The sequence below is a fragment of the Anarhichas minor genome, unplaced genomic scaffold, assembly GCF_050575085.1.
Source record: "Anarhichas minor isolate MPS153535 unplaced genomic scaffold, ASM5057508v1 ptg000017l, whole genome shotgun sequence".
Taxonomy (NCBI): domain Eukaryota; kingdom Metazoa; phylum Chordata; class Actinopteri; order Perciformes; family Anarhichadidae; genus Anarhichas; species Anarhichas minor.
Window position 1 is genome coordinate 10932612 of NW_027466463.1, and position 26896 is coordinate 10959507.

The window sequence follows — 26896 nt, forward strand, 5'->3', positions numbered from 1 at the left end:
CATCAGGTATCGCCCTCATTGTTGTGGCGGAGGATCTGTTGCGCTCTGGCACTGTGGCGATGGACAAAGTGTCTACTCGAGGGTCAAGAACGGCTAGTCACTGTCCACAGCAGACAATCTCAGCCTCTATCCTCCAGCTGCGTAACTTCCTCTTCAGCTCTGTCCTAACCTGCACCCAGAGTGGAGAGGGGAGCCATTAGAGTTAATGTGTCATTTTGTGTAATTTTCAGTCTGATGCTTGAAGATATAATAGAAACTGAATAATCAACCACCATAGTATTAATAAAGTCCATTAGACACTGAACAGAAATGGATGACTTAAAACAATATTTATTCTAATGCATCCTTGGATGATCTGTACAGCTTCCCGTCCTCACCAGAACCCTAAAGGGGTTTCTTAAGAAGATGAAAATAGATTATCACTACCATTATCAGGATTATTTACTGTTTCAATATGATTTAAGACAGAGTCTAAAGGTTTACATCAATGTAGATTTATGTATGTTATCTCTCAGATACTGTGACTGGCACTACGTTAATCTTCTTTCTAGGATACATAAAATGAAATGAGAATATGAGATGTAACAACAAACCTCTTTATTGGCATAGCAATAGAGCACAGCCACCAGAAAACCCTGCAGAGAAGTCACCCAAAAGTCTTGAAAACTATATTTGCTGTACAGGAACACATTAGATAATGTCTGGATGGTTACATTGGTTTAAAGTTTTCAGCTACTCTCGGGTCCAATTGAACCTACCTGAAATGAATTGAGGAAAAGGGTGAAGAAGACTTTAATGTAGCGCAGAACACCTGTTATCTGCTCATCTGTCGCAAAGATGAATATGATCTCATGAACCCCAAACAGCGGGATGAGGGTAAGGGTTGCCTTGGCAAGCCTGACGGGACAAATCAAACAGTAGAGTCGTGGTTGGAGGGAATAGACAAAAGATTAGAACAAATCTATTTCATTCTCATTGAAAATATTCTGAGGCAACTTGCCGAAGTTTGTAATCAGGATATCCACTCTGGTTGCTGGCTCGTAATTTCGAAAGAATGACCTTCAGGATCTTCATGAAAATCAAAAAGTTGATCTGTTGATTAGAAAACCTAAACATGAATTGCTGTATCCAGAGCGAAACAAATGTATGTTATGCAATATATTTTACAGAGGAGACCAACATGTCAGATGACGACTCGTGCACTGAGAAGGCTTCCTTACAAGTGAAGCAAGAAGGATTGGGAAACGAATGATCCACCAGTAGTTCATGTTCTCATTGACAGCCCAACACCTGAGAAGGAAAGGTAGCTGTTTGTAATTTATAAAGGGAGCAGGCACATGGGGAGACTACTAAACACACACACACACACCTGCACACACACTTACTCTTTATTTTCTTTCAATTGCTTCATCACTACCCAGGGAACCACAAATAGAAGTGGAGTTCCTAAAGACAGAGAAGATTGCAGGATTCAGTGCTGTAGGCGCTTTCAAAAACAGCATCACACGTGGATGCTGTGTAAATCTCTCCATGGCATGCATCTGTAAAAGCCACACTGCTGTTATAGGGTGTGCTCTGTGGTCACTTAAGAAAGTACACAAAGAGGCACAAAGAGATGGCACTTACCCCAGCCAAGACAGATGTAAGGTAAGTATTTGTTATTGTCGATGAACACTGAGGCAATAAGCACAGAGTACAAATATATTGCCTCTCCAAAGAACCAATAGTGATTGGCCAGGACACAGTACTGCATCATTACCTGTGCTACCCTGCAGCCAATAGCAGCCTGGAGGAAATCAACATGAAAAAATGCACATTACAAAAAGGTTAATGTTTAAACTACGACAAATACCAACAGTAAACCATCATCAGTACAGTTCAAGACCCACCTGGTGACTGAGCATCTCACTCACATCTCCGTGTTTCATGATTTCTCTTCCCCAGTGGCGTTCCAGCATGGTGTCCTTAATGATAACGGATACAGCTCGCAGGATGAGGGACATGAAGAGGTTAGCATGAATGTAGTTCCTGGTGCAATGCAGTTTCCTGTCAGGGGACAAACCAGTACCACAAATTAGACCCTTTAAATATGAATTTGTATACAGCGTCTTAGTTCTTGATTTTGTCTTTGATTTTTTTGATTTTTATAAATGTATTGTTTGGTCACCCTTGAATCACTTCACTTCTTCCTCTCTGTGCACGCTAAAGGTTATAAAATTAGTCACATACAACTGCAAAATTGGGTTCTGTTGATTCCGTTCAACAATTACTTAATAATACAATCCTCGTTACCTGCATTAATATTTGATTGTCATGATTGTTGAAGATGTGCAATTTCTTTGGTATCTGATTTGTATTTAGAATTAATGTTGCAATCAGTTGTCTGATTGGCTATTTGTTATTTACCTATTTACCTTGTTTAGCTTACCTAAAGCTCAGGAGAATGATAAGAGCCGTTACGAGCGTGAAGAGGGACAAGGAATAGCCGACCGTGTACAACATCTTGAAGCTCACCATCAGTTGTTTGAACCACAGCTGTGAAGACAAATCCACACCCGTCACTTTTGGGAAGAAGAACCTCATAACGTCTTTTTATGGTAGCGGTTTACAATATAAAGATGAAAACAATAAAAAAATATATAGTTTGATGTAAAATCCACCCTAAAAATCTATTGGTAATGCACCTATAGACAAGTTTATTTATACAGCAATTTATCATAAACAGAGGTCATCAAAGTGCTTTACTGGCACAACAGTCTTTAGCTTGGTTTCAAAAAATGGCTACAGTTGGAGCAAATCTTAGTTCCAAAGGGAGCTGACTCAATCAGGGCAGTATAATAGCTGAAAGCCATTTCACCGCATTAAGTAGGGTCTTGAAATTTATATTATTTTATATTTAATTGGAAGCCAGTGGCGAGATCTAGGAATCGGAGAAATGTGTTGTCTCTCTTTGGTGTTTATCAGTATTCTAGCAGCGGCATTTTGAATGAGTTGCAACTGTCTAATGGTCTCCTTGGGGAGACCAGTAAGGAGTGCCTTACAGTAGTCCACCCTTCATGAAATAAAAGCGTGAATTAACTCTTCTAAATCCTACTTAGACACAAAGTTTCTCATTTTTGCCATACATTTTTAAGATGCCAAAATGCTGACCTACGTAAATGTGGTCACTGCTCGAATGAAAGATGTGACTGTTGTCTGGAAAATATGCCATGAGAAAGAGAGAGAGGTGAGAGCTGAAAGCCATAAACCTACCCAGACCTTCCCTTTGTTAACACTCACAATCTTGCAGACATGAAGCCTTGCCAAGTAATGTTCTGATGTCAAATGCTGATAAAGCCAAAGTGATGGGATTTTGCTTTCGAGCTTGCTCTGTGCACTGGCAGCTGCAACTATTAGTGAACTTTTAGAGGTCTATTTTAAAGGCATTGTACATCCACATATAAACACAATATTATTGATGTTACTAATAGATATTTTACTCTTGTAATTTACATATTTATAGGCATTTGAGGCAAACTTGTGGGTATTTAGGATTTCATTGTTTAACGTTTCTTTGTATTGGCAGAAAACTTTGTAAAACAGCTGCATAAAAATAATATCAATAGATAATAAAGATTATACTATAAAACCAAGTTAATTGCAGATGGATTCCTGCCAAGGATTCCTGTCACTATTGCAAAGGCGAGTCATGTTAGGCTTAATGTCAATAAGAGTATCTGTCAACTCCTTATTGTCACCATTATATTCCTAATTAATCAATTAGTGTTAAATTTAGGCTCAAACGGTTTGCCCTGTTCTGATGTAGGCCTATCTTTCTATATGTCTCTTTATACCTCTTACAATTGATGCTAATTGGCATCAAACTCATATGGGTTCATGCAGAGTTTGTTCTATTCCTTTAGCTGTTTACATGATGGCTTTGGTCGGACAAGAAACCACCCCAGTTTCAGCACTGCAGTGAGCGCTAAACAAAAGGATTTGTCTTCCTAAATATATAACAAATAATAATAAAGAATATACTGTCGTACAAATGTTTGAGCTACAAGATGGGTTCCCGGCTCAAACTAATGAATCCCCAGGCTGGTGACATTTCGGTCGTTGTACCTCTTGAGACTTGATCTCTTTTTCCTCCTCACACTGGGTCATGTCCCTCCACACCTGCCCGTTGTCATCTCTCTCCCAGAGGGCGTCAGAGCCACACAGCCGACGCACAACACCCTGGGACACTGGAGGAGAAGCAGTCAGTCAGTCCGTCAATCATTACCTGCTTACTCATTATTAGAGTCACAGGGGGTTCAAACCATTGCTGTCATTCTCAGTGTCAGTTGTGAGGACATAAACGTTAAGTTCTAGGGAAATTGAATATCTTGAGCAAATTTCCACTTAACCAGTATCCAATACTGTTGGTTAAACACCCACCTCGCCACACATCAAAAACATACTCAACAAGAAATACATTTATATTTCAGTTTGTTCTGTCAATGTCAGACTCACTAAAAGGGTGAGTTACCTTGATCATACCAGGGCAGGTAGAAAGGACATGAGATGTTGACCACAGAGCCAGCAGGACTATCTGGCCAGCAGGCGTATCTGTCAAATGTCCTGTTACAGAACAAGCCAGCTAGGAAGACAAACCATGAGAAACTGAAACGATATACCTGTTCTTCAACAAAAAAGCCGTAGATGATCCTTTTTGGTGCAAATTTAAATGGCATAATTTGACATTTTCCTTGTTCTCTCTCCTCCCCTTTTCCACCTCTTGCCATATTCCATTTAGGACTCTGTATGAAGGGAGTTATTCCGTACCTTGAGGGAGCGGCTCATTTTCTATCATTCTGACACAGTCTTCTTTGTACTGGACCCACTTCAGATAAGTCTCCTCTAAGACTTTCCCACTGGCCATCTCACACTGTAAGGGCATTTCCAAAAGAAAATACTTAAGAAAGTCAAGTCCAACATTTTAGCCTTTTTGGAGGAAAGAAAGTTCTGCAGCTGGGTTTACTTTGAAAAGCATCCTTCTCTGAAAAGACAAATTGATTGATATTATATTTCATAAAAACTAACCTTTTGCACTTTGAGAAAGAGTAGGCACACCAAAGCCATGATGTTTTGTGTCCTGTCCATCGCTGCAGACTTCGTCATTGGAAAGACAGAGGAGGAAGGAAAACAGAACAGCTTAGACAGCTTAAGGAGTACGTTTGTTTTCAAGATTTCAGTTAGTGCTGCAGCCAAATTCACGGTTCAAACACATTTTAGGGAGTGCCAGTTCATCCGTGTGTTGATCTGCATTAACCATACAACTGCAATAATGTTCCAATAATTTCAAAATGGACGTTCCGAGGATATTAATCACCACCTATTTCAACCAGCTCTCAATATGTTTCCTAACACAAGAATTTACATTTTCTAGACAAATCCCATTTTGTTGAACTGAGTCACAGAAACGACATAACTCACTTTCATGAAACTCTGTAATAGCGTTTGACTTGAAAAGCCTTTTGCTCCCTCTCTCGTGACCAGTGTATATGTACAGGTTTGAATCCCTTATGCAGAGGATTTAAACATTTCTGACTGCGATGACTCCTAAAGGTGGTTAATGGGTTCAAAGTGATGCACAGTATGCTGTGTCCTATACAGTAAAATTCATCAACGTACTGTATATTGTTTTACAATTAGTGGTACTTTTCTGTTTTGTATTAGACACAGACACAAACTGCAGGGACATTGAGGTGCCGCTGCCAATTAAACAAAGAAAAAGTCTTTGACTTCAAGATTTGTCTGGAAAATGTACTGTCTGGTTTCAACAATTTTGATAAAAATAAGCAAAAAGAAAGATACTTAAAGATATAATAAACATTCTGTTTAAGGAAATGTTTTCACAACAAAGTTTATTATTGTAAATAACCCTCTTATTGGAAAATCTAGAAACTATGGATATGCTAATCATTACACACGGTTGCTTCAGTTGTGTCCATTCTCGGTGTGTGTTGACTGGAGGTTTCAAGTTTCCACATCACTGGATGTGGAATTTGCATAGTGGAGCATGATTGATTTCCAGATGTCAGTTAATCATCTTGAACGCACAAGTTTTAAAATGAGATTCAAGGTGAGCGCAGAGAAACTTTCCTCCCTCAACAGATTAATGTGAAAACGGCCTTCTAGTGTCAAACTCTGCACAGTCATCATTCTGCTCAGTGAAGCTCAAACAACCAAGCAAGCTCGCATTTTAACTTCAATTATGGCAAAGTACGTTTTCCATAAATGAAATCTTGTTTTTGTTACTCATTGATCGGAATACTGGGACCTGAAGACTTACTGAAACACACCCGGACTGTCTTGTTTTTCTGGAAACACAACAATATGCCATCAGAATAATATCAAGGATTCTAAAATCCACACTCTATTACCATCATTATCACTATGCACATTTGTTTCACAGGCTCTAGTGGATGTTCATTCACAGTACAAGTTAGTCAAATGTAATGGCTTGGTTGTCTGTGGTTAATAATTATACTGTGATGATGTCTTTAAACCAGGCACCCTCTAAATTTACAAGTAATGTGTTATTCTGAAGTCTATAATTTACAAAAGATAGGCATTCCTCCTTGAAATTGGAGACATGATGTATTTGTTACAACAATGATTGGGTGGGTTCGTAATTTACTACGACGTGTCCTGTGTATTTATCCCTCCTGCAGCAGCTGTCTGTCAGATAATGGCACAGTGCATAACTCTGCGTGAGAACAGTTGAGGTAAAACAATTAAAAAATCGAATACAATTAAAACAGATAACGTCAATCGCAAAACATATAAATGATAAATAGCTTTTAAATTCTAGGAGGAGATTATCATAAGGCATCTTGTTTCTTTTGGTCCATTTTCTGTCAATCAAGATATAGAGGCAGTGTAAATTACCCACAGGACTTGGATAAAATGTTTTTTTTGTGTTTGTGCAATTCGTCAATAAATATGATTGTGCTGATGAATATCTGAGGTTGGCAGTGTTCCCTGTGGCCCTGCAAGTGGAACCACATTTATTAGCATAGCGAGCTCAGAGGGCCCCATGCACCGATTATCTGTGGGGGCCCCGCCTCAGGCTCTCAGCGCAGCCAGCCGCTGTGTCTCAACGGAGTACCAAAACACTGACTTGATTTAGGTATTGTCAGTCATTGCCTTTAGCAGCTCAAGGAATGAGACCACATCGGGATCTCCAGCAACTGCCTCATGGTGGGTTCTCTTTGGTGTGACATGATTACAGGAATCATGATGTGACTTATTATAGCAACATCGAAACGATTTGAGTGGCTAATAACATCTGTAACAATATGTCATTATCTAAAGTCAGTAGTGTGTTTCCATAAAACCAGGGCTTTACACAACCTCCTTTCTCACACACGCACACACACACACACACACACACACACACACACACACACACACACACTTATTGGCTGACACCATCAGGTTTAAACCTAAACTGTTAGGTTATCAAAAGTAAAGCAGTGTTAAAATGTGAAGCTGTGAAGCTTCTGAAGATGTTTAAGGGATGTAATGCTGACTGTGTCATCATAAGTTACAAAGAAGGCACAAAACAACACTGTTGAGCAAAATGAAGATAGAGTGCAAAAAAACCTCAAGCACAATTTATAATGCTTCTATAGCTGATGGTGCATGCAGTTTTGCTATACAGGCTTCTTTAAAGAGTTGACTTTGAAAGACTGCAGGCATTAAATTCCCTTAAATTGGACAATTAGACAATAATAACCTTTTTAATATATATATATATAATTATTATTGTTACTTTAATCCACAGTGCTTTGCCTAAATCAAGTTGTAAGAAATAGCCTCACAATCATTTCAGTGAGAAATAGAAAATAAAGATAATGCACATACGTATAAAAACCCCTCTAATATTGTTAGTCAAGTTTATTTTTCTTTATTATGGTATTAACATTTTCCTTAAAATGTATAATGCGTTACGGATAAATCCCTTTTATTTTGGGACGTACTCTGCATAAAACAGTTCTAGTTGGCTGAAAACAAAAGAAGAGAAAGCATTCGCGTGAGACTTACAGTTAAAAGGTCCGTTGAAAAGGAGAAAGCTGCTGTCAGAGATGCGGCGGTGAAGAAACGCTCCGTCTTGAATGGTGCTGCGTGACGTACTGCACCTGAAGCCGCACACAGCAGTTTGCGACACCATGCAGCGCAAAGTGCCTTTACATCACTTAGACCGGTGTTAAGTATAGCCTACTGTATAGAGGCAAGCAGCTATAGGTACTATTTCTTGAATGCGCACAGAATCAGCGATTGATACAATGAACACAACATGCTTTCTCCACTGACATATGTTCAGCATTTTCCTTCAATGTATTAAAACACGACAAAGAAGTGCTTCTGAACACGCGGCTCTGCAGGAGCAAAATAACACATCAGAATGGGTCCATTATTGCAAAAAAATCCGTCACAGCTTTTTTTGTGCGTTCTTTTTGTATTTGTCACGGGTTGTTAAATCAAGGGACTCGTGAATCCTGCAAATCATTAAATAACCTATAGATGAATTAGACTGAGAAACGTCTCATTCATCAAGTTGTTACTGAACAGAACCTTGTATAATCCATATTATCACCATACAGACCACTTACTGATATGCAGTGGCGGAGTTATACTGTTTGAGGGGCAGGGCACAGAGGGTACTGCGGGGAAGTGGGCCTAATTTATCGTGTGCTTTTTTTTACATATTGGGCAACCATACAGGGCACTTTAACATGTTTATCTACAGATTCGTCCAAGAGGGCACCTTTGCTGTGTTTTATTTTGATCATGACTGGACTCGTTGAGTCAATTGGGTCAAAGTCTGCACATAGTGTGATCTTGTTAGCACCCATAACATTCACACATATTATCAATACTGACACATGAATGTGTGAGCGTCTTGTTACTTGGACATAATTACAAGGAGACAAGCTCAGACTGCCAGCTTGTGCTTGGTGGCCTGTGGTTTTAAAGTTGTAAAGTAATCAAATGGATTATTAAAATAACTAAGGATCAGCTGTGTTAAATTTTGGATCTCTCCTATTAGGATTCAGATTTTTTCTGGGTATAATTTTAGTGACTTCTTCATTGTCTGGTTTAGGTTTAATCAAGTGCTGAAACAGGTTTATTAATCATCAGCATAAAATCAATCGCCTACAATTTTGATCATCTTTAAATGTTGAAATCATTATTCAAGCAAAAATCCAAAACAGTCAAAAGTGAATTGCCTCTTTTTCTCTGTTTCATTTCATTTGTAAATAAAACATCCCTGAGTTTTGGAGGTTTGGGCAAACAAGACAAGCAAAGTGAAGCCATCACATTGGGCTCTTGGAAGTCATGAGGGCCTTTGACAAGATCCTATTTTTTATATAATGTTTACTAAATTAATTTAAAAAAAATCAAAAGATTAATTCATAATGAAAATGTGTTACGATTATGTGTGTGGATTCAGTTTAATTATAGAGTTTGAATTTTCTAAAGATAGGGTTGAAAATGATTGAGTCAAAGTTAAGGTTGTTTTCTTGCTAAAAGTTATAGCTTAAAGACCTGTGCTAAGCTAAGCTAACTCAGTAGCTTCATATTAACAGTGCAGACATACTGTATATATCTAAAAGTATACCTTTAAACATCAGCTTCATATGCGAGGCTCTGGTTTTAGTTGTTTTGCACAGTAAATGTGGAAGAATGGCTTGCTTGGATGAAACCATCGGTGCATTTATACCACAACAGATCAATAGAGTATTAGCTGTGATAATGAAACCAAGGATAGCTTTCTCTTCTAGCTGTTTACTGTCTTGTCGAGGAATTATTTAATTAAGAGGATGATGTGAGTCTGAGGAGGGCCTGAGCACAACCTATCTGTGAGTGCTTTGGTATTTATATCTCCATCAGGTTTTCATTAGAATCTTTCATCCTGCAGTCTGTTTTTGTTGAGGTGCAGTCTGAGTTCAGTTGAACTTAATTTATTATCTTTTTGAATTGTAAAGGAGAAACAAGTTTTTCATTGTTGAAGTTTATGTATAGGGATCCAGGGACATGGGTCTGATGCTGCCTCAGACTCGGTCCATCAGACACAACACGAGGAGGCCAGTCTGGAGGCTAGTGGGGAAACAAATTGTGGATGAATGAAAAGAGGCCTGAGAGCAAATTGGCCTAATCTGAGCCAGAATTGATGCTTGACAGCAACAGAATAGGCATTTTTCGGTAGTGGGAAAGCCATTTTCTCTATCACCTCTCTAAATTCATATGTGGATCGGTAACAGAAAGACTAAATACAAATCATGTTATCTCTTTCACTCCATAAGTATCAACACTAACGCTTTTCAGGGCCGCATGTCTCATGGTAGCACAAATAAACTGAATTAAGTGCAAAGGGGAATTACATGTTTCGCCAATGAGACATAACATTGAGCATTGAAAACTGGAGTGCTTAGTTTTCTATGGACTCAACCAGCAGCGCTCCGAATGAGCTGCAGCTGTTGTAGAGCTTTTACACAAAGACCTGAGAAGATCACATTACAGTTACTTCTCATATTCTTGATGATTTTTTTTTTAAGAACTGACTTTGTTGTGATTTAGGTCTGAATCCACGAGCATATCAAGGTTTGGCTTTTAGGTTTAGTTTTTACTCGGGTGGCCAAAAAAATATGTTACTGCAGGTTTCATATCACAGCTACTGTATGCAAACTTGTGTGTCATGTATACTAGCCCTTAAATGGAGAGGGATAGAGCTGTTTTGAACTCTGCAATAGCAGGAAGCGAACACATGCATGGTCTTCCTTGCCAGCTGGAGAGGGTCAAACAGATCTCGTCACATTTTGTTTTGATTTATATCTTGATGTCCCCGGTTTGAATCCTTTTTTTGCATCTCTCTCTTTCTTGTTTCCAGTCATCTCTCTACTATGACCATCTAGTATAAAATGCCCCCAAATAATTGTCAAAACAAAGTAATTGTGTGACTTGATGGAGAGAAGAAGTAAAAAGTCAGAAAATATTGGAATTCTAATCTCTAAAAATATGATGTAAATACATCACTCAGATTCTTTATTTGGAGTAGCTCCTGTAAAAGGACATTCAGCTGTTTGAGGGCACATGTTATCTCTTCAACTGCCAATAAAACCAGGAGCAAAGAAACATATAATTATCCTCATCAGCAGCATTACAAGTCTATTTGTAACTATCTCAGGCATGTGTTCTGTGTTGTGTGAGTGTTTTTCAATTTATTGGACAGTTTCATTTAAAGAGCAGGCTGAATAGATATGATTGATTACTGTGTTTTTTCGTGTCGTACTCACAGTGCGCCCAGGTCAGCCCACATTGGCTTCTGAGACAAAACACTATATTTAGACTCTGGTCATTGCTGCTATATGGCCTCCTTAATGTTCTGACAGCTACAGACATTTCACATCCATAGATAGTAATTATCACACCCACTCAAACTGTCACCCTACAGGTTAGGCTCATGTTCAGGCCTCTTAAACCCCTCAGTTCAATTGAAACTCTCAGAGAATGTGCAAACATTCACACTATCTGACATATATACATTCATAACACTGTACATACATGTAGAGAGCAATTTTCTCTGACACTCTGTCTACTTCACGCACTACAGACATAATTGAAAGTAATGGAATTACCCTTTCTCTCACTCCCTGTTTGTTATCGTCTAAAATGTCTGTGAAGTTGGCTTGTGGTCAGATTTGCAAACATAAAATGATGTCCATATGATGAATAGGATAATAAACGTAGTGACTCATGATGATTATGACTGGACATAATGATGCTCGAGTGTCTCTAATCACAAAGAATTCATTAAAATGTTCGATCTATTTGGTATTTTGTGGAGTAAGATGTGCAGGCCGAGAACAATCTTAGGATTTTGTATGCATCCAATGATGACTCCGCAACTGCAATACAGTGAGAATGCAAAATGACAAATCTAACATAAGACAAACTAGCTCTTTGTCTTGAATGCTGGAAAAATATTTCACAGGATTTTAGTGGGAGCAAAATGCAACCCCTGGGGCTTGATGAAAAAACGCTGAAATATGTATACGTACACTGCAGTATAGCATTAAGCAGTACGCGTGATTTCTAAATGTAAATCAATATGAATGTGTGCATGTACACAATCCCTATTTCCACTCCCACAGCCGTGAATGGTTGTACACGTGCCTCTAATCATCTGTCTGTACATGTGTACCTCTGTCTGTTTTAATCAGAGAAAATTACGACATGTGTGGGATTTTGTGTATTTTTGTGCATGCGCATTGTTCACACATCAAGTCTCTGAACATATGAATCCCAGCAGGATAGGATTGGGTGAGCAAGTGTGTGTGTGTGTGTGTGTGTTTTTTATATTTGTGCTGTTATATGTCAACAGAATGATTGGATGGATTCTCATGACATTTTGTAAAGACATTCATTTGATCCATGAGGTCAGAAGCTATTGTTACTATAAGATGAAGGGCAAATGGGTTACAGAAGATTTGCAGCAGCAGCAGGGAGCACTCAGCTGAGAGATCTAAACCATCCTGCAAATTAAAAAGTGATTGAATATCAAAGTCATTGCCAAAACGCTTTTTACCCCTGGTCTCGCTACATTTTGTAAAGCACTTTGTAACTGTGTTTCGGAAAGTACAGTATACATAAAGCTTATTAACATTATTGATCAGGATAAGTCCTTTACCTCCAACGTAAAACAAATTTCAAAGATAACATTGCAAAAATCAGGCACATCCTGTCTTAAAACAATGCAGCAAAAATGAGTTCATGCATTTGTTACTTTGTCCAGTCATGAAGTAATGTGTTCGTGAGTATTTCATCATGAATCTTATAGTGTCACTAAAGCAGGATGTCAAGGAATATTTTTGACAGATCTTTGCCCTTGTTAAAATGAAAAGTGGATTACAACTACTGTGTAAATGTCAGTGTCCATTTTATTGCTATACACCAGATTCATTGTGCAAATGTACACATTGACATTTGATTTGGATATAACAGGGCTGCTGCTCCACTTTGAAAGGGATGTGTGGATGTTGTGTGTTTTCTATATACAGAAATATGCTGCCACTCAACATATCTTTACCCTTCTCAAGTCTTCATCCCTTATGGCAACTGCTCCCTCAATAATAATATCATAATAAATATGTGAATATCTATCTCTTAAAATACAGTGAAACAGTTACAGAGTGATATTCAGCACCAACATATAGCTTTAACTAAATTACATACGCCTACTTCTGATAACAATATACTGTTATTTCTATGTTACATGTGCGACGTTCCTCAGTAGAGTCTGTGTTCCTTGATCAGATGTCCACCACGCAGCTCGGAGCGCTGGCTCTTATAGCATCAGATATGACCTTTGCTCCTGATTCTCCAATGCCATTCCCCTGCAAACTGCAGAACAAATGCAGTTTTTAATGGAATCAAAATGACAGCATGTAATCGTCCCTGAAATGACACAAACGCAGACAAAGAAAACTCACTTGATGTACGTCAATTGGTGGTTTCCCTTCAAGGCTGTTGCAATGAATATGGCTCCGTCCATACCCAGAGAGTTCTCCTGAAGACTGATGATGCACACAAAGACAAACAGACATTTTCTTTCATCAAATATTCAGTATGAAGATTTTATTTTCAAATTCAAAATGCTGGATTTAGTTACAACACTTGCAGCAAGTACAGCATGTGTTGTAACAGATTTGTGTATTTTCACCGTGTTGTGTTTAGGGATTAGGGACACAGCAGCTTTGTGTAACCATGTGGCAGCATTTCAGTCCCAGACTGTGCATGATTCCCAACTGAAGATCACCTCTGTTTCCCCAAAACACAGCTGCACCGACTGACCAGAAGTATAAACCAAGAACCAAGGTAACTAACTTTTTTTAACATAGTAGTTGATTTTATTTATGGATATTTGTTTATGTTTATTGTAAAACCATCGGTGCTCCCTCTTGTGCCTCCCACAGTTCTCAGCTTCCTGCCCCCGATGGCAACTCCATTGCTAATGAGCTTGTCTGCTTGGGGACATGACCATCTCCCCCATCTCCTGGAGAGCGAGCGGATGGTATATACCCTTGATGAACCTAGATATCAAAATGCATAAACTATTGTGATGCATAGACATTATTAAGAGCATGTATTTTCATGTTGTAATAATACTGCCTTTGATGTTGGCAGCAGGATACAATATTAATGTTTTATGTAATTTATACAAAACCAGCCACATTTAACCATGTTGGTGACATGACATTAGCCATGACAAAGATTAGCAGGATGTTTATGATGAAAATATTTGTTATTGCACAGCCACTCAGCCTCAGCAGACCATCGTTCCCTTTTCATCCAGCTGCTAGCCTCTCGATATCAGCCTGTTGTGTCCTTGATGTTGACAATTTCTGCTCGCCAACCCTTGACTATCAGGTCATTTTCTTTAATATGTTTTTTTCTTTGAGTAGGAAAGAGAAGACAGTGGGTCCAGTCTAACAACGCCAAAAAAGGGCTGAGAGGAAGAGCTGTATGATGACTGGTGTTATTTGTGTTTTTTTTTTTTTTTGTGCATTTGTTTTTGTTCTGGTCTTTCTTTTAATGATATTGCTGAATAAATCAGCTCTTCCATTATTTGCTCCGGTCACTATTCCAATCATAAAAGCTCATGTTTGTAGTTATAGGCTACTGTAAATCAAACTCTGGTCTTTTTGGTTCACATGAATCAGGACAAACTCCGGTCAGGACTTACTTCAGTGACTTGAGGCTTCGGTTGCTTTTCAGTGCGTTAGCCAGAGCCTTCGCCCCCTCCATCCCCACAGTGTTCCCACGTAGACTGAAACAATGGGACATGTGCTATCATTAGGTAACACAACAATAGTTGTGGTACATAAATGATGAAAGAGTGGGTTGTAACACTGGCAGCATCAATTATAAAGGTCGTAAAGTTGTAAAGATAAGAGACAGAAGTTAAATACTAAATACTGAGGAGGATTTTTATTGAACCAGATCTTATCCTTCTCTCAGTTTATGACAATACTTTTGAGTGTTGTTTCAACACAGTCTGCAATTTAAAAAAAATTGTTCTTTACCAAGCCAGGGAAATTGACAGCTTCACAATGAGCTGCCTTGTGTTTGTTGCATAATTTGAGAGGTTCACAAAGAGCTTAATTCCCAATGCTCATTCTGGCTTTTGTTGTTCTGCAGCCTTCGGTTCACAATGTGTGATTTTCTTTTTGAAAACCTTAAATGTTATACTTTCTGATACTAATTTTCTATCTTAACCTGTTCTTCTTTGTTGTCCTTTTATAAAGACAGAAAGAAACCATGAAAGAAACCATCTATATGAGAAAACACTTTGTCCCGAGACGGACTATGATTAAAAGCGTAGAACACTCTTGTTGTGGATAGATTACCCAGACAATGTCTATTCTGGTTCATCCAGAACATTAAAAATCTGATAAGTCAATGTACTTTATCAGACTGATTCATAAATCAACAATTCAATATAATCATACAACATGTCCCACTGCCTACAGTGATCCAATATACCAATAGAGGATTAAAAAACAATTGACAAATTCATATAGACACAAAGTAAATATTGTCTAGCCCTAATTGAATGAATGGGAAATCAAATGAAAGAACAGAATGTAAAGGATTAAAAACATTGGTTGGTTCTGGTTAATTGATTGGCACTCAATCAAAACATTCACTGAGAATCGATAACTGACAGGAAGAGAAAAACAGAAATATTACTGAGAAGCAAGATTGCGCTCTGTTGGTTTTAAATGAGCTGCTTATGTGGCTGAATGTCAAATAACAAACAAACAGTTTGACACAAAAAAGAGCTTGGACTCACTCTAAAGTTTGCAGGGTTTGGTTGGTCATCAGAGCCTCTGCCATTGCAATTGCGCCACTTGTGCTCGCAGAGACTCCCTGGAGACTAAAGAGACAGCAAGCGAAAAAAGTGAACACATGGGAAAGTAATAGAAAAACAACAAATTGTCAAACGTGTCAAACGATTTTGGTCAATCGCAACTTCTTTAAATTGAACTTTATAGCTATATATGTGTGCGTTTAAAAACGTCTGTCTTCTGTCATTCATTTGAACTTAAAGATCTAAATATTGATCAACCATTGTACACAGCTGTAATGCCAACCATAATGTATGCAGCGACGCGTTGGTTTTCAAGGCTTCGGCAAGAAAAATGACGCCTTCATTTCCGATAGCATTCTCCTGTAGACTGCAGAAAAGATGGAGACACAAACACAGAGGGAGACAACTGTAATCTAATCATATGTTCAGAGAGAATGTCACCACAGGGGAGATACATTTAATCACAGAGGAAAAAGAGTGTGTGGAAAAGAGCTGATTGGAAATCATGGGGTAATGATGCTGAGGTCTAAACTGGTGGCCGTACTCCAAGAGCTGCATTGTGGCATTGGAGAGGAGCGCATGGGCCAGAGCTTTGGTGGCAGACGACTTGATGAAATTCCACTGAAGACTGCAAAAAGAGAAAGAGAGGTACACAAGGTTAACCGTGAGGCAAATTCTGTATTTTCTTATGTGTCACAGAAGAATTGTGTGCTGTGATCGTGTGCTTACGATGTACTGGTTATAATCATTTAGGGAACTTCTAATCAAGCTTAACAGTTCTTTTGCAGAGCAATAAATAGTGATTCCTACTGTTATGTATTCTGATATTGTGTTTTCTTTCAAATGTTGCTGAAACAATTAAAAATGTCGTATACGTTCCCAACTTAACTTGTCTGCATTGAGACGTTTAGGGAATCTTGAATCAAGGTTATTTTGATGCTGGTGGCTCATTTGGTCTACGCTTGTGCCATCATCATGTTGCTCAGGAATATATTCAAAGCGAGCGAAGCTGGTGATGCTTGAACTATACTTGCAGGCTAAGCTGTGCGTCTATATGCGTGCTTGTTGCATTTGTATTCACTTACTGCAGAGAGGTGAGGCCGCGATTAACCTTGATTGCGCCAGCTATAGCTTGAACCCCTTCATCATGCAACAGGTTGGCTGTGAGACTGAGATGCAAATACACACACACACACACACACACACAAATCAAAACACTGTAGAAAAACAACCGCGGAATCCTCACCAAAACAAGTTAGGTGTTACAGTAGTGTCAAAATTAGGTGTGATTCAAAGTCTGTCACTGCTTTCGCAACATTTTCAAGCAGACAACATTACTAACTTCGCGATAATATAAATGATTAATGCCTTGATGTTCAGTTGTGAATATCTGCAAATAACCACAGTGTTCGTTCAGTGATCTCACTGGATTTTCCAGCTTCCCGTCATACAATAGCCCAAAGTGACATCTCACAGTATGGGGGAATGACATTTTTTGAACAGTTGGATATTTCTATGCCTCTGTGGGGAATTTCTCTACACAATGCTTTTAATGAGGTGTGACTTACTCGAGGTCCTGTAGAGAGTTGTTCTGATGGAGGGCATGAGCCATGTTCTTTGCTCCCTCCACCCCGATGGAGTTCTCCCTTAAACTGAGAGAAACGTACATAAAAGGAAAATAAGTGAAAAGTTTTCCCAACAATCTCACTATTTGCTTTTTTTTGAGAGTTAGGTTGAGGATGAAAAAGGATTGATGCCACTCAAATGTCGGTACATTAAATATGAAGCCACAGCCAGCGGCTGCTTAGCTTATAGCTTAGCATTGCATAAATACTGGAAACAGGGTAAAACAGCTGGCCTAGCTTTGCCCAGCGGTGTCAAAATCCCCCTACCAGCACCTCTAAAGCTCTAAAGCTAAGCTAACGTGTCGCTGGATAGGGAGCTGATGTGAAACCACAACTTCAGGGTTCTGTTACAATGGTAAGAAAACCTCGGAGACATCTATAGTAACGCGTAAAACTACAAGATAAGGATGATAATAATAACAAATCTAGCATTGTTGTTTATAATATTATTTTGTTTATTTTTAGCAGCTTTTAAACACCATTTCCCATGAGCCCTAGATCATTGCGGGTTAAGTCACTAGCTCCACAAATGACGAGAGTTAAGCCCAATGCCAATGTCCCCCCTATAGCCTTAAGCCTTAACCCTCAGGGACTTAAACTGGCGTTGCCGGTTATATTGCTGATTGACAGAAGCTGCAAGTAATGGTTTAAATACGAATGGACAGCACTTTGCCGTTCACATTTCACGTCACCTTGATGTCACCAGAACATGTTATTTATAATTGCGGGTTCTAATTAAATTTTTGTTCTGCCTGATTTGAATGTCTTCCAGGCTGAGTCTACGAGATGAGAGGTAATAGTCAAATAATCTGTTTACTCTGCAGCTTCAGTAAGCAAAATGAAAAGAAATGACTGTTGAAAAAACAGGTGTGTAATATAGCCTCTGCTTGCATTTCATGTTTTGTTTTGTACAACCTTAAGTCTTAAATTCTTATTGTTAATTCATTATGCCAGACTGAACACATGTGCCGTCCTCTTTGTTAACTTTTTTTATTTTGGTAACCCTGTGTTTAACGTAATAATGCTATGAATTGTAGCTAATCCCCTCTGGCAAAATCTGTAGAAATGCAGGCTTATGGAAAGTGCACGTAAAGGGCTCAAAACAGCTGCCAGAGAGCCCTCATGCACTTTACGCTACACCCTCACAGACTTTGCGGAAACGCGCCCCAAACTCTGTGAGTCCGTATGTGTGGACATTGGGCATGAGCCTTAAATTAAACTAGTGGAGCGTAGTTAAGACCGGATGTCACGTCAATCCTCTATTTACCGGGCACAAATGAGTTTTTCCTCAGATGGTGATTGCATGAGCAATCACCATTGCATGGCCTCTGATCCGCCGTACTCTGCTTCTGATTGGCTTACCGTGCCATCCTACGAAAAACAAATATGCTTACCGGACAGATGTGAGAGTGTTATAAATACTCTAATCTGACTCTCAGTAAGAAAGTGAAGAACACAGTTCCCAAAGAAAATGTCAGATGGCACTTTGCTTAAACTGATCAGAGGTTTCTTAGCCGAAGGTATATACTTACTTCAAGGAGACAAGGCCACGGTTTAGCCTGAGTGCTTTGGTTAAGGCTGTCATCCCCCTGTTGCTGATTGAGTTACTCTGAAGTCTGCCAAGAGAAAGGTTCAACTCATGAATCACTCGCAAGACAAACGGTGTCATTTATGCACAGTAAAAGTGGAACGACCCACAATGTTAAAATGCATTAGCAGTAGACTTTTGAATACTAAGTGAGGGATGATGCTACAATGCACTCCTGTGCACAAAGTACTGACTGGAGTGAGAGCAGAGTGTGGTTGACTGTCAAAGCCTCTGCCAGAGCGATTGTCCCTCTGTCCCCAAGCTGGTTACTGCAAAGACTGCAGGCGAGAACAGAAATAGACTGGACACATTACGAAAAGGTTAAATCATCAATCTTCACGATCAGTATGTGACCCAATCACTGGATCTGTAATACAGTATTATTTATGCTATCTTAGCATGAAGCCTTAAGCCCCAAGATAGTCTATTAGTGAGCTACTGTATATGTAAACATAAATCCACAACAAAGGTTTAAAGAACATAGGAAATTCTAATCTAAATGTAACAACATGTTTGCATAAGTGCACATTATATGAAATGATCAAAATCAGCACAGTGAATATATCGATTGAAGATTACATCAGCTTTGTGAGAGTCCGGTTCGTCTTCAGTGCCTCTGCAATCCTTTTGGCTCCTCCCGCTCCAATTGTGTTCTTCCGAATGCTGAATCATTACATGCATAAGAAAAATTAACTAAATACTCTTCACACACACACACACACACACACACACACACACACACACACACACACACACACACACACACACACTATAAACACAAAGGATAATGCAAAAAACACAAGGGAAAGGCCGACATTACTCACTTCAGACACACCAGTTTGCGGTTGCAGTGCAGCACTTCTGCAAGGGCCTGAGCACCTTCCTCCTCAATTGCATTGTTCTGGAAGCTGATGATTGGTGGGAATTGAGCCATTAGGCCAAATTAAAGTGTTACACTGACATCTTGTAGGATAATTGTTTGTATGCACTAAAATCAACCAAATGTACTCACTTGATCGATACCAGGACTTGGTTCATTTTCAGAGCCTCTGCCAGGAACTTTGTACCTTTAGAGCCGATGCTGTTGTTCCGGAGACTAAATTATTATATATGATTATAAATAAATAGCTGGTTAGATGATATACAGAATCATAATAGAAATACTATGCAGCAATGTATATTTGTGAAGACATTTAAATATATTTCAGGGACTTTCAGATAAGCACAGTGTGACTTATATCTTTAAAGCTGCAGTAAATGAGACAGAATTGTTATCTGAAGAAATGTGCAAGAGAAGCACACCAGTTTCCTCTTATGCATTCAAAAGGTTACGGCCGTTCACTTAGTTCAGTTGTAATCAGTCAAAGGCATCTCACTTGAGAGACGTTAGCGTCCGGTTCACCAAAAGGGCTCGACTCAGGGCTTTGGCACCTTTGTTACTGATGGCATTCTCTGCCAAACTGAGGGAGTAAATAAAAGAGGTCACCATCACATGTACACACAATGTACAACCACGTGCTCATTATTGAGCGTGATCTCACCTCATCTTCTGGATATGGCAGTCTTTGGCGCTCAGGAGGCTTCCTAGCAACTCCATGACATCATCTTTGAAGTGATTATTCTCCAACCTGTGGAGTAAATAAGGGAGAAGTTTCACACCTCAATCTTTCGTCTGAGTTTTAATTTACAGGGAGGTTGGTGTTTCGGGGAGCTGACCTGAGATAGCTGCAGTACAGCAGCTGTGGGAGCAAACATTTCACTGTTGCGTAGTTCAGAGAGCCTGTTAGGTTGGTCTGTTCGCTGCACTCTGGAGACACATGCAGAAGGTAGCCCAGCACAACACAGTGAGCCCGTGTTAGCTTCCCTGCTAGGCTACCGAGCTGTAGATCTTCCTCTACACTCCGCAACAGCTCTGTGTGTTGCAGCTCGTGTAAACAATAAGCCAGGTTGACTGCACGCAGGGACACCACCGCACCCCCACTGACCAAGAGGCCTTGTAAGAACCCTGCTGCCCACGCCTTCTGATTTCCATCATCTTTTCCGAGGGCAAGAAGCCCAGCGAGAGGTTTCAGGGCCACTGGGCACAGCAGGCCCGTCAGGAAGCGCACAAACACGTCCAAGTGACCGTCTTCAGCTTGTTGCGAGTGCTGAAAGGCACTTCTGAAGTGGTTCTGGAAACCAATCTTTGGCCAAGACATGGTGCTCTCTGAGAATAAGTCAAAGATGGCCCGCTTGGAGGAGATATGGTAAAAAGTAGCTGCAAGAAACTCTTGCAGAGTCAAATGAGTGAACCGGTATGTTGTGTGTATGGCCAACTCCTCCCGAACAAGAACTCCGGTACCAAGACTGCTCTGACTTAACAGGAGATCTATTCCATAGGCCCTGAGGTCCTGCTCGCTGAAGGTGTACTTGTGTTTGAGGAGCCCATAAAACGCCAGTCGTCCAAGGTTCCCCAGCAGTTTACGATTGCTCCCATGAAGCTGCTCAATTTTCACGGGCTCCCTGCCTCTTGGTTCACCTACTTCTGCCTTCATGGAACAAAAGTGAGCGTAGAGCTCAGTACAAGTCCTTGGAAGGCTCTCTTGTGTTTCACTCTGCATGATGTACATCAGAGTATCAGCTACAATCCAGCAAATGCATGGTATGTAGCACATCACCATGAGGATCTTATGGGACTCCAAGTGCGCCCATATCTTACTGGCAAAGTCCCTTTCAGAGAAGTGGTGGTTTAGGAAGAGCTGGATGTCTTGCGGGCTGAACCCTGGGATCTCAGTCACCCTGTCAACCAATCCTCCAGGGATGAGTGAGGCCACTCCTGGCCTGCAGGTCACCCACACCGCCACGTCAGGGAGCAGATTACCCCGGATGATGTTAGTGACTAGGTCATCGACGGACACTTCTTTCTTTGGATCGCTGCAAGGAGCTGCATCGGAGAAATTTAAAGTCCAGCGGAATTCGTCCAAACCATCAAGTATTAGCAGTGTGCGGCAGGAGCTGCTCAGGACCACACTGGGATCTGTTAAATGAGGAAAAGCCATTTTCACCAGCCTCTCAGCAGAGACTTTCTCCAGTGAGTTCAGCTCACAAAAAGTGAAAGGCAAGACAAAGCTCACGTCTGTGCAGATGGCTCCTTGGCTCCACTGTCTAATGAAATGTCGGACCCATGTTGTCTTACCGATACCAGCCACCCCGACTGTGAGGGAGACCCGGGGAGGTAAACTGACCCGTGTCAGGGGCTCCAAGAGTTTGGTCAACACCAGGGGTCTGAGATGATTTCTTTTCCTGCCTCGAGTCGCCCCCACCTGCATTAAGTCATGTTCCTTTTGCTGGATGTCGGAAAGTCCATCGACCAGAAGCAAAGTTCTTGAGGAGATGTTCAGCTTGGGGCAGCTGACTGAATCTCTGTCTCTGTACTGCTCATATCGTCGTAACAGCACCTTTTTGTGCTCCTTCACCATGGAATCTGCAGAAAAGGAAATTGGCTCGGATTAGCCAAGGAAATGGATTTTATTCATATGGCGTATTTATCCCAAGAGGGTGCAAAGTGCTTTCCAAGGAATTACATTAAACAGGACTCATCATGTTTGAGGCTAAAAAGCTGTTAAGGGGATTCATTTATCAGACCACTATCCCGGCTATGATGATCTTTAAAAGAAAGACACACACAGAGAGCAAATTCCATTTAAGCCCCTTACCGTGGTTGATGATGAGCTGGGCCACCTGAGAATCTGAGCTCTCTATGAAGCCCCGCAGAGCATCCGAACTTTGAGCGTCCTTGCCAGCGACAATAGTTGTGAGCATGTTAACCTGGTCCTGCAGCCGGGCTGCTTCCTTGATCTTGGTCTCCTCGGCTGAACTCACCACATCCACCTTTCTCAGGTGGGCTAACATCCTCTCCAGGAAGGAAGCCGTAATGAAGCGTTGCAGCTGGTCTTGATGCTTTTGGATCCAGTCAAGATCTAAAACAAAAACAGACGGCAGATAAAACCTGTAAGAAATGATTACTGAGATGTTCTAGTGATAATTAAAAAAGATACTCTGAGGGTTTAAGCTGGCACCTCCTGCTTCATATACCCATGAATATTCAAAGGTATATATATATTTTTAAGTTGTACTTTGCATTTTCTTCTGATTTAACAGTCTATTCCTTTTTTCCTTTCCTAATCTTTCCTATGAATTGTGTATGTAAGGTCAGGTCCATCCTCTTCATTTGAAGCAATTTTTATGTTACAGATATTCATGATCCCCGATGAATCCTCCTGATTTTGCATGCTAACACGCTAAACTAAAATGGTGAAATGAAAATGTAGTTGGCCTACATTACATAAGCCTAGTAAATATCAGCGGGTAAGCATGGTCATCGTGAGCATGTTAACGTTAGAACTCAGCTCAGTAAAGCCTCATACAGCCTCTTGTTTACCTGTCTTACCATACCACAGCATTCAAATGTCCTACAGCATTTATTCATCATTCGACCTTTAACAAGCATGTAGGGAGCCTCGTGGAGAAAATCATTGCAGCAATTCAAGGCAAAACACTTAACATACGGTGTAACAGGAGCTCAAGATTTTTCCACAGTCTTTTTTTCCAGTAATTATCATGGGCCAGCAATTATCATCAGTGCTTGTGAAACATATGATGAAGCATTACCCAAAGAAAAATGTGACCACATCACACCACCACACAGCTTTTCCAAACTTCACCAAACAATACAAATGTACTCATCATAATTCTGTTTCAAGAGGTCTTCCATGATGCATTCAAAAACATCCAGGTGGCATTTAAAGATATCAGAAGTAAAGTATTTTAGAGAGAATAGAAAGCACTGGACATTATTCATTCCCACTTCAGTCTTGAATTTAAAAGCTCTACAAACCCGAGACATGAGTATCTGCCATCAACAATATTCCAACATCAAAATCTCCTTGGAACATTGAGCAAAGCCAGTCACCCCCATCCTCTCTGGGTAAATTAAAAAGCACTCTTTGCAAACTCGAAAATGTCCAGGTAAGGCTTGGTTAGTGTTTCCAAAAAGAACCATACCACTTGTTTTGGTATTTTGTGGTTACAAATTCTTGAGAACGATCAAAATTATTTGTCGACACGTAAAAAAATCTACAAAGACTAAATTAGACTTGTCAGCCAACAGCTAATAAAAAAACATACTCCAATTTTGTCTTTGAAAAAGTTGATATCGCCCCTCTGATTCTATAATATCCCAATCTGAACTTCCTTCGCTGTTTTTGTCTTTTGTCTTTTGCCTGAGGAAGCTGGTCCTTTTTATTTTTCCCACAGTTTTCCCCATTTGCCTTCAAATCACCACCAAGGCTCAGTGTCACCAAACAACGACACCACAACATAATCATCCTCCTCCTGATGACAGAAACAAAGTCCCCGTCTTCAATAAGAAAGAATAAATGACTATCTTGAAACCAGGGTCTCTTCCTCTCTTACTGTGAAAGAGTGAACTCATCAAATGCTCGATTGGTGGAAAAAACTTTTGGAAGACTTCAATGCAAACTTCAGCCATGAAGGACAAATCCCTTCCATCATATTTAATTAATCACAGCTCCTGTTGCTCTACAGTTAAACATATACTCTCACCTCCGTCGCTTAATATTTATGATAAGAGCAGCAGAATGGATGATAACGTTAAAATAACTGATCTTACTGTCAGGACCACACATTCCTTCTTTTATCATCCACCCTCTAGAGTTGCTGTTTCCGTTGTTTTTTTCAGTTGCATTTTAATTTGTATTCTGGTCTATGTGTATATTTTTAAATACCTGTCACACTTCTGACATGAACCACTCCAAAGCTAACAGTACATGATGAACCTGTCCAGGAAACGCGTACCCTCTGTTTCTGCTTGTGAAGAGGCCGAGCAGGATGCAGACTGAAGATCCACATAGCAGTCGTCCTGCCACGTGATGCGTTTGCTTCGGTCCATGATAGAATCATAATGTGCCTTCCTCTCCATCAGAAAGTCGGACAGTTTCTGCCCTCAGACGTTCCTGTTTGTGTCTACAAAATATAAATAAATAACATTACATACACAATGTGAAACTATCATAAACTGGGCATGACATGCTGTGATGAAGGGAGATGAGAAAATTAACCGAGGCCTGAATACCTTCCAAAAACATAATTCTCTATTATCCTTAATGCTTGTATTGTGTATTAAGTCATGCAATACTGATTCAGTATGTCTGTCGAAAAGCAACATACGAATTTGTTCTAAAGCTGTTACTGATAATGTTTGGATCTATTTTGCTAAATGGATGGCTATTCTGCATATACTCTGAAAGTATATATTCATTTACAAGACGCATCTTAACCCTCTGAACCCTAAAACATGCCGGCCCGAAATATATGTTTAAAAAAAAACTATCGCCAGAAATATACCATTTATCATAGCCGGACATGTAGAATAAAAACAACTTATTCTACATGTCTCATTAAAATGTTGCTCCAAATACATTTATTTGCACTAATCAGATCATGTAAAAAAACATTTAATTCTGCACTCCTAAGCACAACTGCTGTTGACTGGTCTGAGACCATCTATTGTATCTTTCCTCATATTTATTTTGTATCTTTTGCAAAGCACATTGCATCTATTTATATGAAATGGCCACATAAGTAGGTAAAGGGTTATTATCATTATGATTCAAATCACAAGATCCAGTGAAAGTACTGCAAACATAAATTCAAATTATGCTTGAGGTTTCATTGAGACAATACAGGAAATGGCAAATGGCGCCTTCCTGTGTGGTGTGCTGCTGATCACGTCACTTCTCAGAAAGGAAGCCGATTAAAATACTCAGATGTATTCGACACAGCGTGCCAGCTTCCGTTGTTAAGTTTACAGACATATTTAAAACCTACAACTGAATAACATACTACAGTTACTGTAGAAATGGGTTGGGGCGAGTGTTGCGACCGCTTTAAATTGCCAGGCGTACTACAGAAACATTAATAATAATTACAACAATACTCATCATCAGCAACAATGAAAAACAGGTAGCAGGGGGCTATCATTTGCATGATGCAAGTAAACCAGCAATACTAGAAAATTAAATAAAACATGTCAATGAGGTGCCAGCATGTCAGTATTGAATCTTAAAGTGAGTAAAAGACATGAAGATCTTATTTTTTCTATTTCAAAATTCCATTTTGGCCTGGACAGTTAACAGTTATGACTGGAGTCAGTGTAACAATCGTTCTGTAGCTGTGAGGGTTAAAGATATGCAGTTCATTGTGCAGTACACAAAGCTCTGGTAACTCACCGTGGGCTTGTTGAAGTTGTCTGAATGTGTCAAAGGATGTAAAACGCTGCCCACACAGATGTTCTATGCAGTAACGCCATCATTCGTCCATAAACAGGTGTAGGACAAGTGTGAATTGGAGAAAGCTCAACGGAGTTAAAAGAGTCACAAATACACAGCAGCCGTCATATCATAAGTCAGTACTGTTGCTGGAGATACTGTTTCATGCTGCAGCTCCTTCCTGTCTATCTGATCTGCCTTCCTGTGTTGTGGTTAGCAGGTTGAACAGTGACAAGACAGAAAGAAAAAACATACTTATGTTCAGCACGCAAGGCCTGAATGTTTCACCATGCTTTTGGTTTCCTCAAATTTAGACAGATAATCAACTGTGCAGTTGGTGCTGAACCACAAATGAGAGCTGAGATGACACATGATTACTGGTGGAAAGGCTCGCCGGAGGGAAGGATGAAGAGCTTCAGGTTTCAAATGCAGCAGAAAGTACGACTGCAGA

General features: G+C 39.9%; 2 protein-coding genes across 2 annotated transcripts; both read right to left on the reverse strand.

Annotated features, from left to right (window-relative positions):
* Positions 1–97: 97 nt before the first annotated feature.
* LOC142951768 (glucagon receptor-like) lies at positions 98–5124 on the reverse strand. Its single transcript, XM_076093552.1, has 13 exons — positions 5065–5124; positions 4807–4909; positions 4511–4621; positions 4105–4226; positions 2429–2535; positions 1890–2046; positions 1627–1786; positions 1386–1446; positions 1221–1290; positions 1001–1092; positions 759–897; positions 594–635; positions 98–169 (listed from the first exon to the last, which is right to left on the reverse strand). The coding sequence occupies exons 1-13, from the start codon at positions 5122–5124 to the stop codon at positions 98–100; spliced, it is 1296 nt and encodes a 431-aa protein (XP_075949667.1).
* Positions 5125–12437: 7313 nt separating this feature from the next.
* On the reverse strand, positions 12438–26621 carry nlrc3 (NLR family, CARD domain containing 3). The gene is made up of 19 exons (XM_076093554.1): positions 26407–26621; positions 24974–25141; positions 22813–23076; positions 20834–22580; positions 20659–20745; positions 20494–20577; positions 20130–20213; positions 19942–20025; positions 19697–19780; positions 19312–19395; positions 19062–19145; positions 17473–17556; positions 16990–17073; positions 16449–16532; positions 16188–16271; positions 15887–15970; positions 14777–14860; positions 13524–13607; positions 12438–13434 (listed from the first exon to the last, which is right to left on the reverse strand). Exons 2-19 carry the CDS (start codon positions 25095–25097, stop codon positions 13344–13346), a joined length of 3405 nt encoding a protein of 1134 aa, XP_075949669.1. The 5' UTR covers positions 25098–25141; positions 26407–26621; the 3' UTR covers positions 12438–13343.
* Between the last annotated feature and the right edge of the window lie 275 nt (positions 26622–26896).

Bases quoted from the DNA above. Each gene is read 5' to 3' on its own strand.
- nlrc3 (XM_076093554.1), bottom strand. From the start codon at position 25,097: ATGGAGAGGAAGGCACATTATGATTCTATCATGGACCGAAGCAAACGC. The intron at 22,581-22,812 runs GTAAGGGGCTTA...CCTTTTCTGCAG, and splicing joins CCAGCTCATCATCAACCACG to ATTCCATGGTGAAGGAGCAC. The intron at 15,971-16,187 runs GTTGGCATTACA...CTGTCTCTTTAG, and splicing joins GCGTCGCTGCATACATTATG to TCTCCAGGGAGTCTCTGCGA.
- LOC142951768 (XM_076093552.1), bottom strand. From the start codon at position 5,124: ATGGACAGGACACAAAACATCATGGCTTTGGTGTGCCTACTCTTTCTC. The intron at 2,047-2,428 runs GTAAGCTAAACA...GTCCCCTGACAG, and splicing joins ATCATTCTCCTGAGCTTTAG to GAAACTGCATTGCACCAGGA. The intron at 1,447-1,626 runs GTAAGTGCCATC...CTCTGTCTTTAG, and splicing joins TTACATCTGTCTTGGCTGGG to GAACTCCACTTCTATTTGTG.